General features: G+C 40.3%; 2 protein-coding genes across 8 annotated transcripts in view; one reads left to right on the top strand and one right to left on the bottom strand.

Moving 5' to 3' along the window:
• Nucleotides 1–10430, top strand: part of LOC133658693 (zinc finger protein 271-like) — a 44016-nt gene extending 33586 nt beyond the window's left edge. The window contains exon 4 of one of the 2 annotated variants that reach the window (XM_062061011.1): nt 7816–10430. In XM_062061011.1, coding sequence (XP_061916995.1) covers nt 7816–10070 — 2255 coding nt within the window. In that variant the 3' untranslated portion in view covers nt 10071–10430. The remainder of the gene's footprint in view (nt 1–7815) is intronic. The other variant, XM_062061010.1, reaches the window with a different exon arrangement.
• A 47-nt stretch (nt 10431–10477) lies between these two features.
• Nucleotides 10478–15184, bottom strand: part of LOC133658708 (uncharacterized) — a 31201-nt gene continuing 26494 nt past the window's right edge. For 2 of the 6 annotated variants that reach the window (XM_062061053.1, XM_062061055.1), the window contains exon 10: nt 10485–11060. The gene's annotated coding sequence lies outside the window, so the exon portion shown is untranslated. Of the gene's footprint in view, nt 11061–15184 lie in introns of all 6 variants that reach the window. The other 4 variants (XM_062061056.1, XM_062061057.1, XM_062061054.1 and 1 more) reach the window with 3 other exon arrangements.

Raw genomic sequence — 15184 nt, 5'->3', positions numbered from 1 at the left:
ACTGTTGATCATTTGTGATCTATTTTGTGTGTTACTTGTTGTCATTGAACATGAATATGTGGAGACTGGCTGAAACAATATAAAATAATTGATATACAGTATCTTTATTACATTTTATCCAAATGTTAAAGGCCTACTGAAATGATTTTTTAAAATTTAAACGGGGATAGCAGATCCATTCTATGTGTCATACTTGATCATTTCGCGATATTGCCATATTTTTGCTGAAAGGATTTAGTAGAGAACATCGACGATAAAGTTCGCAACTTTTGGTCGCTGATAAAAAAAGCCTTGCCTGTACCGGAAGTAGCGTGACGTTGCAGGTTGAAGGGCTCCTCACATGTCCCCATTGTTTACACCAGCAGCGAGAGCGATTTGGACCGAGAAAGCGACGATTACCCCATTAATTTGAGCGAGGATGAAAGATTTGTGGATGAGGAACATGAGAGTGAAGGACTAGAGTGCAGTGCAGGATGTATCTTTTTTCACTCTGACCGTAACTTAGGTACAAGCTGGCTCATTGGATTCCACACTTTCTCCTTTTTCTATTGTGGATCACAGATTTGTATTTTAAACCACCTCGGATACTATATCCTCTTGAAAATGAGAGTCGAGAACGCGAAATGGACATTCACAGTGACTTTTATCTCCACGACAATACATCGGTGAAGCACTTTAGTTACGGAGCTAACGTGATAGCATTGTGCTTAAATGCAGATAGAAACAAAAGAAATAAGTTCCTGACTGGAAGGATAGACAGAAGATCAACAATACTACTATCAGGAGACACTGAACCAAACACTGGACCTGTAACCACACGGTTAATGCTGTGCCGCCTGTCGAAGCCTAGCAATGCTGTTGCTAACAACGCCATTGAAGCTAACTTAGCTACGGGACCTCGTCAGAGCTATGATAAAAACATTAGCGCTCCACCTACGCCAGCCCTCATCTGCTCATCAACACCCATGCTCACCTGCGTTCCAGCGATCGACGAAGGACTTTACCCGATCATCTATGCGGTCGGCGGCTAGCGTCGGATAGTGCGTCTGCTATCCAACTCAAAGTCCTCCTGGTCGTGTTGCTGCAGCCAGCCGCCAATACACCGATCCCACCTACAGCTTTCTTCTTTGCAGTCTTCATTGTTCATTAAACAAATTGCAAAAGGTTCACCAACACAGATGTCGAGAATACTGTATTTTTTGCGATGAAAACAGAGCTGTTTGTATTGGATACGATGGTGTCCGAATACTTCCGTTTCAACCATTGACGTCATCCGCATACGTCATCATACCTAGACGTTTTCAAGCGGAAGTTTCCCGGGAAATTTAAAATTGCACTTTATAAGTTAACCCGGCCGTATAGGCATGTGTTGCAATGTTAAGATTTCATCGATGTATAAACTATCAGACTGTGTGGTCGGTAGTAGTGGCTTTCAGTAGGCCTTTAAGGTTCTTCACTAATGCTACCAACCTGGATCAGGCAAAGGAGGCACTAAAGGTAGAGGTGATGAAAATGGAACAAGAACTGAAGACCATGCCCTCTGGAGAAGGTGTGGCTGAGGCTGAGACAGCAAGGCAAACACCAGGACTGGAGGCTGGAAGCTCAACCAGCAGCCTCGGCAGCTACTTTGACGAGATACTGGAGGAGAGCTGCACAGCAGGTCCATCTGAGCAGCAGATCACCCCAGGGGCACTGTTTCAGTTGGAGAGCTACCTCAGTGAGCCTCCAGCTGGGCGTAAGAGCAATCCTTTTCACTACTGGAGAGACAATCAGTCTCGACTACCCGCCCTGGCAGCAACAGCAGCCAAGTTCCTCAGTGCTCCTTGCACCAGTGTTGAGAGTGAGAGGCTTTTTAGCACAGCCTCACTCATCATTGATTAACACAGGAGCAGGCTGACACCTGAGCATCTTGAAGTGCTCGTCTTTGTTAGAAAGAATCTCCCCATTATGCTCGGACTGCAGTCAGGGGGGGGGCGAACAATTGAATGGAGTGTGTAGATAGTTTTTTGTTATTTTTAAGTTTACACTTGTTCAAGAGCAAGTATTGATGCTGAGTTATAGACATTTTATCCCACTCAGGTTGTGTGTTTTGCTTTTTTTAATAATGTTTACAGCATTATTTGCACTTTATACTGTTCAATGATGCCATTTCTGTTTGTCATGTATAATTGTGTCTATTTTGTGTTTGTCCTTGAATAAACAGGTCAGTTTGTTGTTACCAACCTTTGTGTATTATTCAAACTCACCTAATTCAGCTGGCTAGTTGTTATCAAGAGTACTAAAACCCTTTTCAACATGAATCACAACTAAGTAGGCTAAATAACTTTAAAATTTAATACATGCTCGGATAGGCCAGTATCGGCCAGTATCGGTATCGGATCGGAAGTGCAAAAACAACATCGGTATCGGATCGGAAGTGCAAAAACCTGGATCGGGACATCCCTAGTCTACATTAAAACATTCTTCTTCATACTGCATTAATATATGCTACCTTTGAACTTTCATGCAGAGAGGGAAATCACAACTAAGTCAATTTAGCAAAAGTGCATTTATTAAACAGTTATTAAGCAGTGGCACAAACATTCATGTCATTTCAAAACAGAAAGTGCAAGATTGTCAGAGACATTTTAAAACAAGCTATTAGTGCACTTTTGTGCATGATGTCACTAAGATGACATATCAAAACAACACTCAATTAAAGTGCACTTTTCTTACAGAACGCCACTACAGTAGTTTAAAACAAATAAAGTGCACTTTTGTGCATGATGTCACACAAGATATTTCAATAAGTGTCAAATAAAAATGAGCTGCATAATAGGACATCAAATAGTGTATGTCCTTCACTATGTGGTAGGTTCCTGCGGACGTTATCTCCTTCTGTTGTTGACTATTTGTTTCATACGGTGTTGATGTGGAAATGGTTGCTTGGGCATTTTGTGGGTGTGGCACCGAATGGAGATGTTGACATGTAGAGTTTCAAGCACTCCTCATTCTCTAGCGGGTGACTTTTCAAATAATGCTACATTAGCAGTGCTGCTACTTTTTGTAGCAACGCTTTTGCCGCATACTTGTTCACCATCTACCCGCTTGAAGCCAAACCACCACCAGATGATGGACTCACTGCTGTTTGTCTTGGGAATGAATTATTCCTTCATTTGTTACCAGATTGGCACCTTCTTTCTCTTGTATTACCACTAGCACCACAGCTAACGTTACCATGCCGCTACCTGTCTCCTTCGTGAGAGCGTATGACGTTGCACACGTGACAGTATGTGACGTATGTAAGAAGTTGCGCTTGTTTTATGTCTCTGTGAGAAGGAGAGACAAGAAAGAGTGAGAAGAGCCTGTAGTGTAATGCCTGCAGCTAAAAGCAACTGCGTGAGAACATATACTCCAATATGACGATATAGTCCATTTCTATATCGCACAGAGACAAACCCACGATATTTCGAGTATATTCGATATCGCGCCCAGACCTAATTCTAACTCATAAATGTAAATAAAAGTCCACTTGCAATGGAGCCAATGGGAGGTCCTCTATACCCATCCAAAAAGTGCCAACAATACTCCATTTACATTTTGTGGCTTGAATAGCAAGCAAGTATTAGTGATATTGTTATACTGTAAGTGCTAACGCAGACAAACTATTTATAGCTTTTGTGTCTATGTTGACATCACCGGCTGGTGAGCTCCTTCCTCGCCTTGGTGCTGGTGAAAGATTATTCCAGATCATGAATCGTGCCTCTCACCTGGATAGTAGAAGGATGAGGACGTACTCTCACAAGTTGGTACCATTTGACAGCCAATTTAGACCCGGCAATGGCAAACGACACGAAAAGACGCTTGGCTTCACCCCCCTTTTCCATGCTAGGATTATGAATCTTTCTTTATCTAGACGAGAATATAACAACATTCTATCAGTCTGCGTCATAGTGACAACACACCTTGTATAGTAAGTGATGTTTTATTATGTTTGTTGGCTCTTATGAAGTCTGCATTGTAGAGCTGCAGCTATCGAATATTTTAGTAATCGAGTATTCTATAAAAAATCCCGATCGATTAATCGAGTAATTGATTAAATCATATTTTTGCTTAAAAAAAGATGTATGTTTTGTCCTGTCCAGCTTCTCAGGCAAACCATATTGTTGATCATATCGGCTGTACAAATTTACTTTACAAAAGAGAAGTGTGGGATACTTCTCTTGTTGCCTTATTTGTATTTTGACTTTATTAAATTGATTTATCTTATTATTTGGTGCAGCCGCAGTTCCATGATTGACTTTTTAGTTGTGTCATCGGATTTGCGGCCTAATGTTTTGGACACTCGGGTGAAGAGAGGGGCGGAGCTTTCTACCGATCACCACCTGGTGGTGAGCTGCCTCCGATGGAGGGGGAGGATGCAGACGGACCTGGCAGGCCCAAACGCATAGTGACGGTCTGCTGGGAACGTCCAGCAGAGTCTCCTGTCAGAGAGAGTTTCAATTACCACTTCCGGAAGAACTTTGAACATGTCACGAGGGAGGCACTGGATATTGAGTCCGAGTGGACCATGTTCCGTGCCTCTATTGTCGAGGCGGCTGATTGGAGATGTGGCCTCAAGGTGGTTGGTGCCTGTCGTGGCGGTAATGCTAGAACCCATTGGTGGACACCAGCTGTGAGGGATGCCGTCAAGCTGAAGAAGGAGTCCTATCAGGTCCTTTTGGCTCATGGGACTCCAGAGGCAGCGGACAGGTACCGACAGGCCGAGCGAAGTGCGGCTTCAGCGGTCGCGGAGGCAAAAACTTGGACATGGGAGGAGTTTGGGGAAGCCATGGAAAACGACTTCCGGACGGCTTCGAAGCGATTCTGGTCCACCATCCGCCGTTCAGGGGGGGGGTGAAGCAGTGCATTGTCAACACCGTGTATGGTGAGGATGGTGTGCTGCTGACTTCTACTGCGGCTGTTGTGGATCGGTGGAGGGAATACTTCGAAGACCTCCTCAATCCCACCAACACATCTTCCTATGAGGAAGCAGTGCCTGGGGTATCTGTGGTGGGCTCTCCTATTTCTGGGGCTGAGGTTGCTGAGGTAGTTAAAAAGCTCCTCGGTGGCAAGGCCCCGGGGGTGGATGAGATCCGCCCAGAGTTCCTTAAGGCTCTGGATGCTGTGGGGCTGTCTTGGTTGACAAGACTCTGCAACATCGCATGGACATCGGGGGTGGTACCTCTGGATTGGCAGACCGGGGTGGTGGTTCCTCTCTTTAAGAAGGGGAACCGGAGGGTGTGTTCCAACTATCGTGGGATCACACTCCTCAGCCTTCCCGGTAAGGTCTATTCAGGTGTACTGGAGAGGAGGCTATGCCGGATAGTTGAACCTCGAATTCCGAAGGAACAGTGTGGTTTTCGTCCTGGTCGTGGAATGGTAGACCAGCTCTATACTCTTGGCAGGGTCCTTGAGGGTGCATGGGAGTTTGCCCAACCAGTCTACATGTGCTTTGTGGACTTGGGGAAGGCATTTGACCGTGTCCCCCGGGAAGTCCTGTGGGGAGTGCTCAGAGAGTATGGGGTATCGGACTGTCTGATTGTGGCGGTCCGCTCCCTCTATGATCAGTGTCAGAGCTTGGTCCGCATTGCTGGCAGTAAGTCGGACACATTTCCAGTGAGGGTTGGACTCCGCCAAGGCTGCCCTTTGTCACCGATTCTGTTCATAACTTTTATGGGCAGAATTTCTAGGCGCAGTCAGGGCGTTGAGGGGATCCGGTTTGGCGGCTGCAGGATTAGGTCTCTGCTTTTTGCAGATGATGTGGTCCTGATGGCTTCAACTGACCAGGATCTTCAGCTCTCACTCGGTTCGCAGCCGAGTGTGAAGCGACTGGGATGACAATCAGCACCTCCAGCAGTCCATGGTTCTCGCCCGGGAAAGGGTGGAGTTCCATCTCCAGGTTTGGGAGGAGATCTTGCCCCAAGGGGAGGAGTTCAAGTACCTAGGAGTCTTGCTCACGAGTGGGGGAAGAGTGGATCGTGAGATCGACAGACGGATCGGTGCGGCGTCTTCAGTAATGCGGACACTGTATCGATCCGTTGTGGTGAAGAAGAAGCTGAGCCGGAAGGCAAAGCTCTCAATTTACCGGTTGATCTACGTTCCCATCCTCACCTATGGTCATGAACTTTGGTTTATGACCGAAAGGACAAGATCACGGGTACAAGCGGCCAAAATGAGTTTCCTCCGTCGGATGGATGGATATTTTTGCTTAAAAAAAAAAATATGTATATATATATATTATGTCCGGTCCAGTTTCTCAGGCAAACCATATTGTTGATGGAGATGCCGATATCGGCTGTACAAATTTACTTTACAAAAGAGAAGTGTGGGATACTTCTCTTGTTGCCTTATTTGTATTTTGACTTGATTAAATAGATTTATATTATCATTTGGTGCAGCCTGGCCGGAGCAATATTTTTGCTTAATTAAGGTTTAATTATACATGTTAAGATGTGCCCTCTATTATTGCATTTGTCCTAATTGTCTTTTATTTCCTAAACACCTGTTTTCATTATTGAAGGCTGACATGCACAGCTGAAATGCATGCCAATTTGTGTGTGCTAATAAAAACAGGTGCGCTCACAGCCCTATGTGCTGTGTGGTGTGATCACATAAAAAAGTAATTGTCTCTCATGCGTTTTTGATTATTATTATACGGTGCTGTTTAAATGGTTGTTTCTCCACGCAAATCCGCTGAGCTGTTTTCAACCTACCAACAATACATAAACAATATAAAAAAGACAAACCACTTAATAATGACGACAACAGTTTTACATTTTAAGAATGCAATACAGTTCATTGCATTCTTTGCTTGCATAATAGTAATCAATGTTCATTTTGCCATCATAACATTTTTGATATGAAAACACATATATATATATATATATATATATATATATATATATATATATATATATATATATATATATATATATATATATATATATATATATATATACAATTATTTCAAAATTAATATGAGAAAGTTAAAATAAAACTATATTCTTAGCATCAAAAATAAAACAAGAACAGTTTTCATTATATCAAAAATAAAAAGTGGATTAGGTAGTGCCTTTAATACTGCATTTGAAATTTTAAACCAGTGGTGAGTCACCACCAAGCAAAAACCGCGCATGCTCAGAAAAGTAGCTTCAGATTTACTGCCCGTCCGAGCGCCCACTGGCAGAAATGTAGATCGGCGCCTAACCTATAGGGACTATAGTGGGCGGAAGTGCAAGATATCCAAGTAGCATGTGGTTGCATGACTTGAATAACCTGAATAAGAAAAAAAAAACTGGATGGCTCTGGATAAAATAATTTGGTTTATGCCCTTAAAGTCTTCCTGTGTCCAAAGACTAATTTCCTGTAAACAATCACAAAATCATCATAATATATATAATACAAACAATTGATCAAACCACTGTATCGACCTTATACTGATATTATACTTAGTATTGTTACTGTCATTTTTTGTATCGATCGGACCACATTTTTTTAAATTTAAGAGGGTTTCTGTGGGTCATTAAAAAGCATTAAAGGCATTGAATGGACTTTGCATAAATTAAGGCCTTAAATGGTATTAAAAAGCATTAAATTTTAGGCCATATTGCCCACCCCTCGTAAAGAGTGGTCTTCCTTTCCTGTGAATAATGTTGTAAAGAGCAGTGTGTTTGTTTTCAGGCCAATTCGTACATTAACTTGTTATTTTAAGTACATGTAAACTTACTGAATGCCACATGTGACTGAGCAAATCTGGACATTTTTCAAGCATGTTTGTCATTTTGTGTCCTGCAGACGTCTGTAAAGAACAACTTCTGCCTGAAAAACAGGAGAGTAGCTTCAGGATGTTGAAGGAGGATCCACCAAAGAGGAAAACCAGGCACCACGGACCCTCTGGCTTCTCCTTTTCCTCTTTGACACAGACCCTTTGCTGTAAAAAGAAAGAGGAAGACTCACTGACCCCCCACATTAAAGAGGAAGAGGAGGAACACAGCATCAGTCAGGAGGGAGATCATCTTGAAGGACTGGTGGAGTTCCCAGTGACTGGTGTCCCTGTGAAGAGTGAAGATGATGAGGTCAAAGGTGAGAGTGAGGAAAAGAGAAGCAGCAGCTCAACACAACACATGACAACAGAAGCTGATGGAGACCACTGTGGAGGATCACAAGCAGACAAGATCTTAGCTCCACTATCAGATAGTGAGGACACAACGTCACACTCTCCTGACACTGATGATGAACACTCTAAAGATGATAAGACATGTCACACTGACAACACTCACTTCACATGTTCTCACTGTCACACAACTTTTAATCGCCGCGGTAATCTAAAAGTACACATGAGAACACACACTGGAGAAAAAACTTTTATCTGTTCAATCTGTAGTAAAGGTTTTGTAGAAAGTCACAAATTGAAAATACACATGAAAACACACACTGGTGAAAAACCTTTTTTTTGTTCAATCTGTGGTAAAGGTTTTACACAAAGTCAATCTTTGAAAAAACACATGAGAACACACACTGGTGAAACACCTTTTTCTTGTTCAATCTGTGGTAAAGGTTTTACACAAAGTCAATCTTTGAAAATACACATGAGAACACACACTGGTGAAAAACCTTTTTCTTGTTCAATCTGTGGTAAAGGTTTTGCACAAAGTCAATCTTTGAAAATACACATGAGAGCACACACTGGTGAAAAACCCTTTTCCTGTTCAAACTGTGGTAAAGGTTTTACACAAAGTCAATATTTGAAAGTACACATGAGAAGACACACTGGAGAAGAACCTTTTTTCTGTTCAACCTGTGGTAAAGGTTTTACACAAAGTCAAAAATTGAAAAGACACATGAGAACACACACTGGTGAAAAACCCTTTTCCTGTTCAACCTGTGGTAAAGGTTTTACACAAAGTCAAGATGTGAAAGTACACATGAGAACACACACTGGTGAAAAACCTTTTTCCTGTTCAACCTGTGGTAAAGGTTTTACACAAAGTCCATATTTGAAAATACACATGAGAACACACACTGGTGAAAAACCTTTTTCCTGTTCAACATGTGGTAAAGGTTTTACACAAAGTTCCTATTTGAAAGTACACATGAAAACACACACTGGTGAAAAACCTTTTCCTTGTTCAATCTGTGGTAAAGGTTTTACACAAAATCAATGTTTGAAAATACACATGAGATTACACACTGGTGAAACACCTGTTTCTTGTTCAATCTGTGGTAAAGGTTTTACACAAAGTCAAAATTTGAAAATACACCTGAGAGCACACACTGGTGAAAAACCTTTTGCTTGTTCAATCTGTGGTAAAGGTTTTACAACAAGTCAATCTTTGAAAATACACATGAGAGCACACACTGGTGAAAAACCCTTTTCCTGTTCAAACTGTGGTAAAGGTTTTACAACAAGTCAACATTTGAAAGTACACATGAGAAGACACACTGGAGAAAAACCTTTTATTTGTTCAACCTGTGGTCAAAGTTTTACACATAGTCAATCTTTGAAAACACACATGAGAGCACACACTGGTGAAAAACCTTTTCCCTGTTCAACCTGTGGTAAAGGTTTTACACAAAGTAAAAATTTGAAAGTACACATGAGAACACACACTGGTGAAAAACCATTTTCCTGTTCAACCTGTGCTAAAGGTTTTAAACTAAGTCAAGATTTGAAAGTACACATAAGAACACACACTGGTGAAAACCCTTTTTCCTGTACAACCTGTGGTAAAGGTTTTACACATAGTCAATATTTGAAAGTACACATGAGAACACACACTGGTGAAAAACCTTTTTCCTGTTCAACCTGTGGTAAAGGTTTTACACGAAGTCAACATTTGAAAGTACACATGAGAACACACACTGGTGTAAAACCTTTTTCCTGTTCAACCTGTGGTAAAGGTTTTACACAAAGTCAACATATGAAAGCACACATGAGAAGACACACCGGAGAGAAAGTGTTGAGTTGCAGTGTGTGTGGTGAAAGATTCTCTTATAAGTACCAGTGTAAGAAACACAGGTGTGCTGGTGAGAACAGCAGCAGCAAATGAAACTGCAGGGTTTGAAATAAACTGTCAAGACTTTAATGTTGACTTTCTAACAACATCAGCACATATAACATGTGTGACATCATTGTTGTTTGTGTAACTATCTCTTTAAATGCTTTTACATTTATAGATTAGATCATTTGAAATATGGAAGTTTTACATATTTGTATTTCTAATTGTTAATAATCCCATAGATTAGCCCCTATTTATAATATACATATTTACTGGTTCACATCTGAAACATCTTATTATTATCATATTATTATTTACTTTATACATCATTTGAACACTTGTCTTTTATACAATTTTAAAATGTGTGACTTTATGAATTATTCGTTGGGTCTCTATAATCCATTTTAGTAATGATCTTTATTACTCTTTTTTTGTAATATGATTGTGTTGTGATTGTTTTATATGTATGTCCCCAGACCTTTAAGCAATATAAAAGTGAGAGAAAATGGCTGAATTGTTTGTGGAAGGAAGTTTTATTTTATTTTTTTACAAATTTACATTTGTGGATTAAACAAAAATTTCCATTATCGGGTTTTAAACATTTTTAATGTACGGTTTCTTTTTAAACATCCCCAACACAACATCAATATCAATCAAAGTTCGGAGTGTCAGGCAAAAGCCAATATTGTACATCACCCCACAGACATTTACTTTGCATACTGTAGGAGCCAAATGTCCTTATTTGTTTATATTGTTTTTATTTTGTTTTCTGTAATTGATTGCTGGCCTCTGTTCATGCTGAAATTCCTTTTCGGCAGATTGCTCCGCCCACTTCCTCTTGAGAACCAGGAAGTGTTGACAGGGATGGGACCATTGCTATGGTGCGGTTGCCTTGGTAACATCATTTAATTGGGTTCAGGTGGGAGTGTAGCCGGGAGGGGTCTGCAGGGTCCCGACTACGCTGTTCGTGTGTAGTACTCTGCGTTCATTCAATGACATGGGACACGGGGCTGCTTCAACTTCTCACATTCAACTTTATTCCTGCATGACGGTGACATGAAACACAATGTGAGTGCAATGGTCATCTCCTTTCCACATAACTCCTCTATCTGTTACAGGAGCACTCAGGGGGGGGATTGCATGGAGGACACAAACAGTTTTCGGCCATGTGTGCCGTGACAATGTTCCATTCAAGGTCAGCATACATTATGTTCTATAGCCTACATTTCATTTCATTTGCATAGCTTAAAATAAAGGGATTGTCATATCCAAACATATTTACACAGTACTGGACATTCAATCATTTGCACGCGTCAAACTAGTCAACACAGTCGCCCTCAGTATCAGCTTAAAGGTAAAGGCTGTACAACTACCATAATTCAACCTGTACTACTACCATAAGTCAACTTAAAGGCCTACTGAAATGATTTTTTTTTTATTTAAACGGGGATAGCAGATCCATTCTATGTGTCATACTTTAAAATTTCGCGATATTGCCATATTTTTGCTGAAAGGATTTAGTAGAGAACATCGACGATAAAGTTCGCAACTTTTGGTCGCTGATAAAAAAAAGCCTTGCCTGTACCGGAAGTAGCGTGACGTCACAGGTTGAAAGGCTCCTCACATCTGCACATTGTTTACACCAGCAGCGAGAGCGATTCGGACCGAGAAAGCGACGATTACCCCATTAATTTGAGCCAGGATGAAAGATTTGTGGATGAAAAACGTGAGAGTGAAGGACTAGAGAGGCAGTGCAGGATGTATCTTTTTTCGCTCTGACCGTAACTTAGGTACAAGCTGGCTCATTGGATTCCACACTCTCTCATTTTTCTATTGTGGATCACAGATTTGTATTTTAAACCACCTCGGATACTATATCCTCTTGAAAATGAGAGTTGAGAACGCGAAATGGACATTACAATGCCTTTTATCTCCACGACAATACATCGGTGAAGCACTTTAGCTACATAGCTAACGTGATAGCATCGGGCTTAACTGCATATAGAAACAAAAGAAATAAACCCCTGACTGGAAGGATAGACAGAAGATCAACAATACTATTAAACCATGGACATGTAACTACACGGTTAATGCTTTCCAGCCTGGCGAAGCTTAACAATGCTGTTGCTAACGGCGCCATTGAAGCTAACTTAGCAACAGGACCTCACAGAGCTATGCTAAAAACATTAGCTATCCACCTACGCCAGCCAGCCCTCATCTGCTCATCAACACCCGTGCTCACCTGCGTTCCAGCAATCGGCGGAGCGATGAAGGACTTCACCCGATCATAGATGCGGTCGGCGGCTAGCGTCGGATAGCACGTCTGCTATCCACCTCAAAGTCCTCCTGCTTGTGTTGCTGCAGCCAGTTGCTAATACACCGATCCCACCTACAGCTTTCTTCTTTGCAGTCTTCATTGTTCATTAAACAAATTGCAAAAGATTCACCAACACAGATGTCCAGAATACGGTACTGTGAAATTTTGCGATGAAAACCGAGCTTTTTGTATTGGATACAATGGTGTACCAATACTTCCGCTTCAACCATTGACGTCACGCGCATACGTCATCATACATAGACGTTTTCAAGCGGAAGTTTCCCGGGAAATTTAAAATGTCACTTTATAAGTTAACCCGGCCGTATTGGCATGTGTTGCAATGTTAAGATTTCATCATTGATATATAAACTATCAGACTGCGTGGTCGCTAGTAGTGGCTTTCAGTAGGCCTTTAACTACTACCATAACTCAACCTGTACTACTACCATAAGTCAACTTAACTACTAACATAACTCAACCTGTACTATCACAAGTCAACTTAACTACTACCATAACTCAACCTGTACTACTATCATAAGTCAACTTAACTACTACCATAACTCAACCTGTACTACTATCACAAGTCAACTTAACTACTACCATAACTCAACCTATAGTACTATCATAAGTCAACTTAACTACTACCATAACTCAACCTGTACTACTATTAAAAGTCAACTTAACTACTACCATAACTCAACCTGTACTACTATGACAAGTCAACTTAACTACTACCATAACTCAACCTGTACTACAATCACAAGTCAACTTAACTACTACCACAACTCAACATGTACTACTATTATAAGTCCACTTAACTACTACCATAACTCAACCTGTACTACTATCACAAGTCAACTTAACTACTACCATAACTCAACCTGTACTACTATCACAAGTCAACTTAACTACTACCATAACTCAACCTATAGTACTATCATAAGTCAACTTAACTACTACCATAACTCAACCTGTACTACTATTACAAGTCAACTTAAATACTAACCTTAACTCAACCTGTACAACTATCACAAGTCAACCTAACTACTACCATAACTCAACCTGTACTACTATCACAAGTCAACTTAACTACTACCACAACTCAACATGTACTACTATTATAAGTCCACTTAACTACTACCATAACTCAACCTGTACTACTATCACAAGTCAACTTAACTACTACCATAACTCAACCTATAGTACTATCATAAGTCAACTTAACTACTACCATAACTCAACCTGTACTACTATTACAAGTCAACTTAAATACTAACCTTAACTCAACCTGTACTACTATCACAAGTCAAATTAACCACTACCATAACTCAACCTGTACTACTATCACAAGTCAACTTAACTACTACCATAACTCAACCTGTACTACTATCACAAGTCAACTTAACTACTACCATAACTCAACCTGTACTACTATCACAAGTCAACGTAACTACTACCATAACTCAACCTGTACTACTATCACAAGTCAACTGAACTACTACCATAACTCAACCTGTACTACTATCACAAGTCAACTTAACTACTACCATAACTCAACATGTACTACTATTATAAGTCAACTTAACTACTACCATAACTCAACCTGTACTACTATCACAAGTCAACTTAACTACTACCATAACTCAACCTGTACTACTATCACAAGTCAACTTAACTACTACCATAACTCAACCTGTACTACTATCACAAGTCAACTTAACTACTACCATAACTCAACCTGTACTACTATTATAAGTCAACTTAACTACTACCATGACTCAACCTGTACTACTATCACAAGTCAACTTAACTACTACCATGACTCAACCTGTACTACTATCACAAGTCAACTTAACTACTACCATAACTCAACCTGTACTACTATAATAAGTCAACTTAACTACTACCATAACTCAACCTGTACTACTATAATAAGTCAACTTAACCACTACCATAACTCAACCTGTACTACTATCACAAGTCAACTTAACTAGTACCATAACTCAACATGTACTACTATTATAAGTCAACTTAACTACTACCATAACTCAACCTGTACTACTATCACAAGTCAACTTTACTACCATAACTCAACCTGTACTACTATCACAAGTCAACTTAACTACTACCATAACTCAACCTGTACTACTATTACAAGTCAACTTAAATACTAACCTTAACTCAACCTGTACTACTATCACAAGTCAACGTAACTACTACCATAACTCAACCTGTACTACTATCACAAGTCAACTTAACTACTACCATAACTCAACCTGTACTACTATCACAAGTCAACTTAACTACTACCATAACTCAACATGTACTACTATTATAAGTCAACTTAACTACTACCATAACTCAACCTGTACTACTATCACAAGTCAACTTAACTACTACCATAACTCAACCTGTACTACTATCACAAGTCAACTTAACTACTACCATAACTCAACCTGTACTACTATCACAAGTCAACTTAACTACTACCATAACTCAACCTGTACTACTATTATAAGTCAACTTAACTACTACCATGACTCAACCTGTACTACTATCACAAGTCAACTTAACTACTACCATGACTCAACCTGTACTACTATCACAAGTCAACTTAACTACTACCATAACTCAACCTGTACTACTATAATAAGTCAACTTAACTACTACCATAACTCAACCTGTACTACTATAATAAGTCAACTTAACCACTACCATAACTCAACCTGTACTACTATCACAAGTCAACTTAACTACTACCATAACTCAACATGTACTACTATTATAAGTCAACTTAACTACTACCATAACTCAACCTGTACTACTATCACAAGTCAACTTTACTACC

This window comes from Entelurus aequoreus, linkage group LG10, assembly GCF_033978785.1.
Source record: "Entelurus aequoreus isolate RoL-2023_Sb linkage group LG10, RoL_Eaeq_v1.1, whole genome shotgun sequence".
NCBI lineage: Eukaryota > Metazoa > Chordata > Actinopteri > Syngnathiformes > Syngnathidae > Entelurus > Entelurus aequoreus.
Note: the sequence above shows the minus strand (reverse complement) of the source record. Positions and strands in the feature narration are given on the sequence as shown.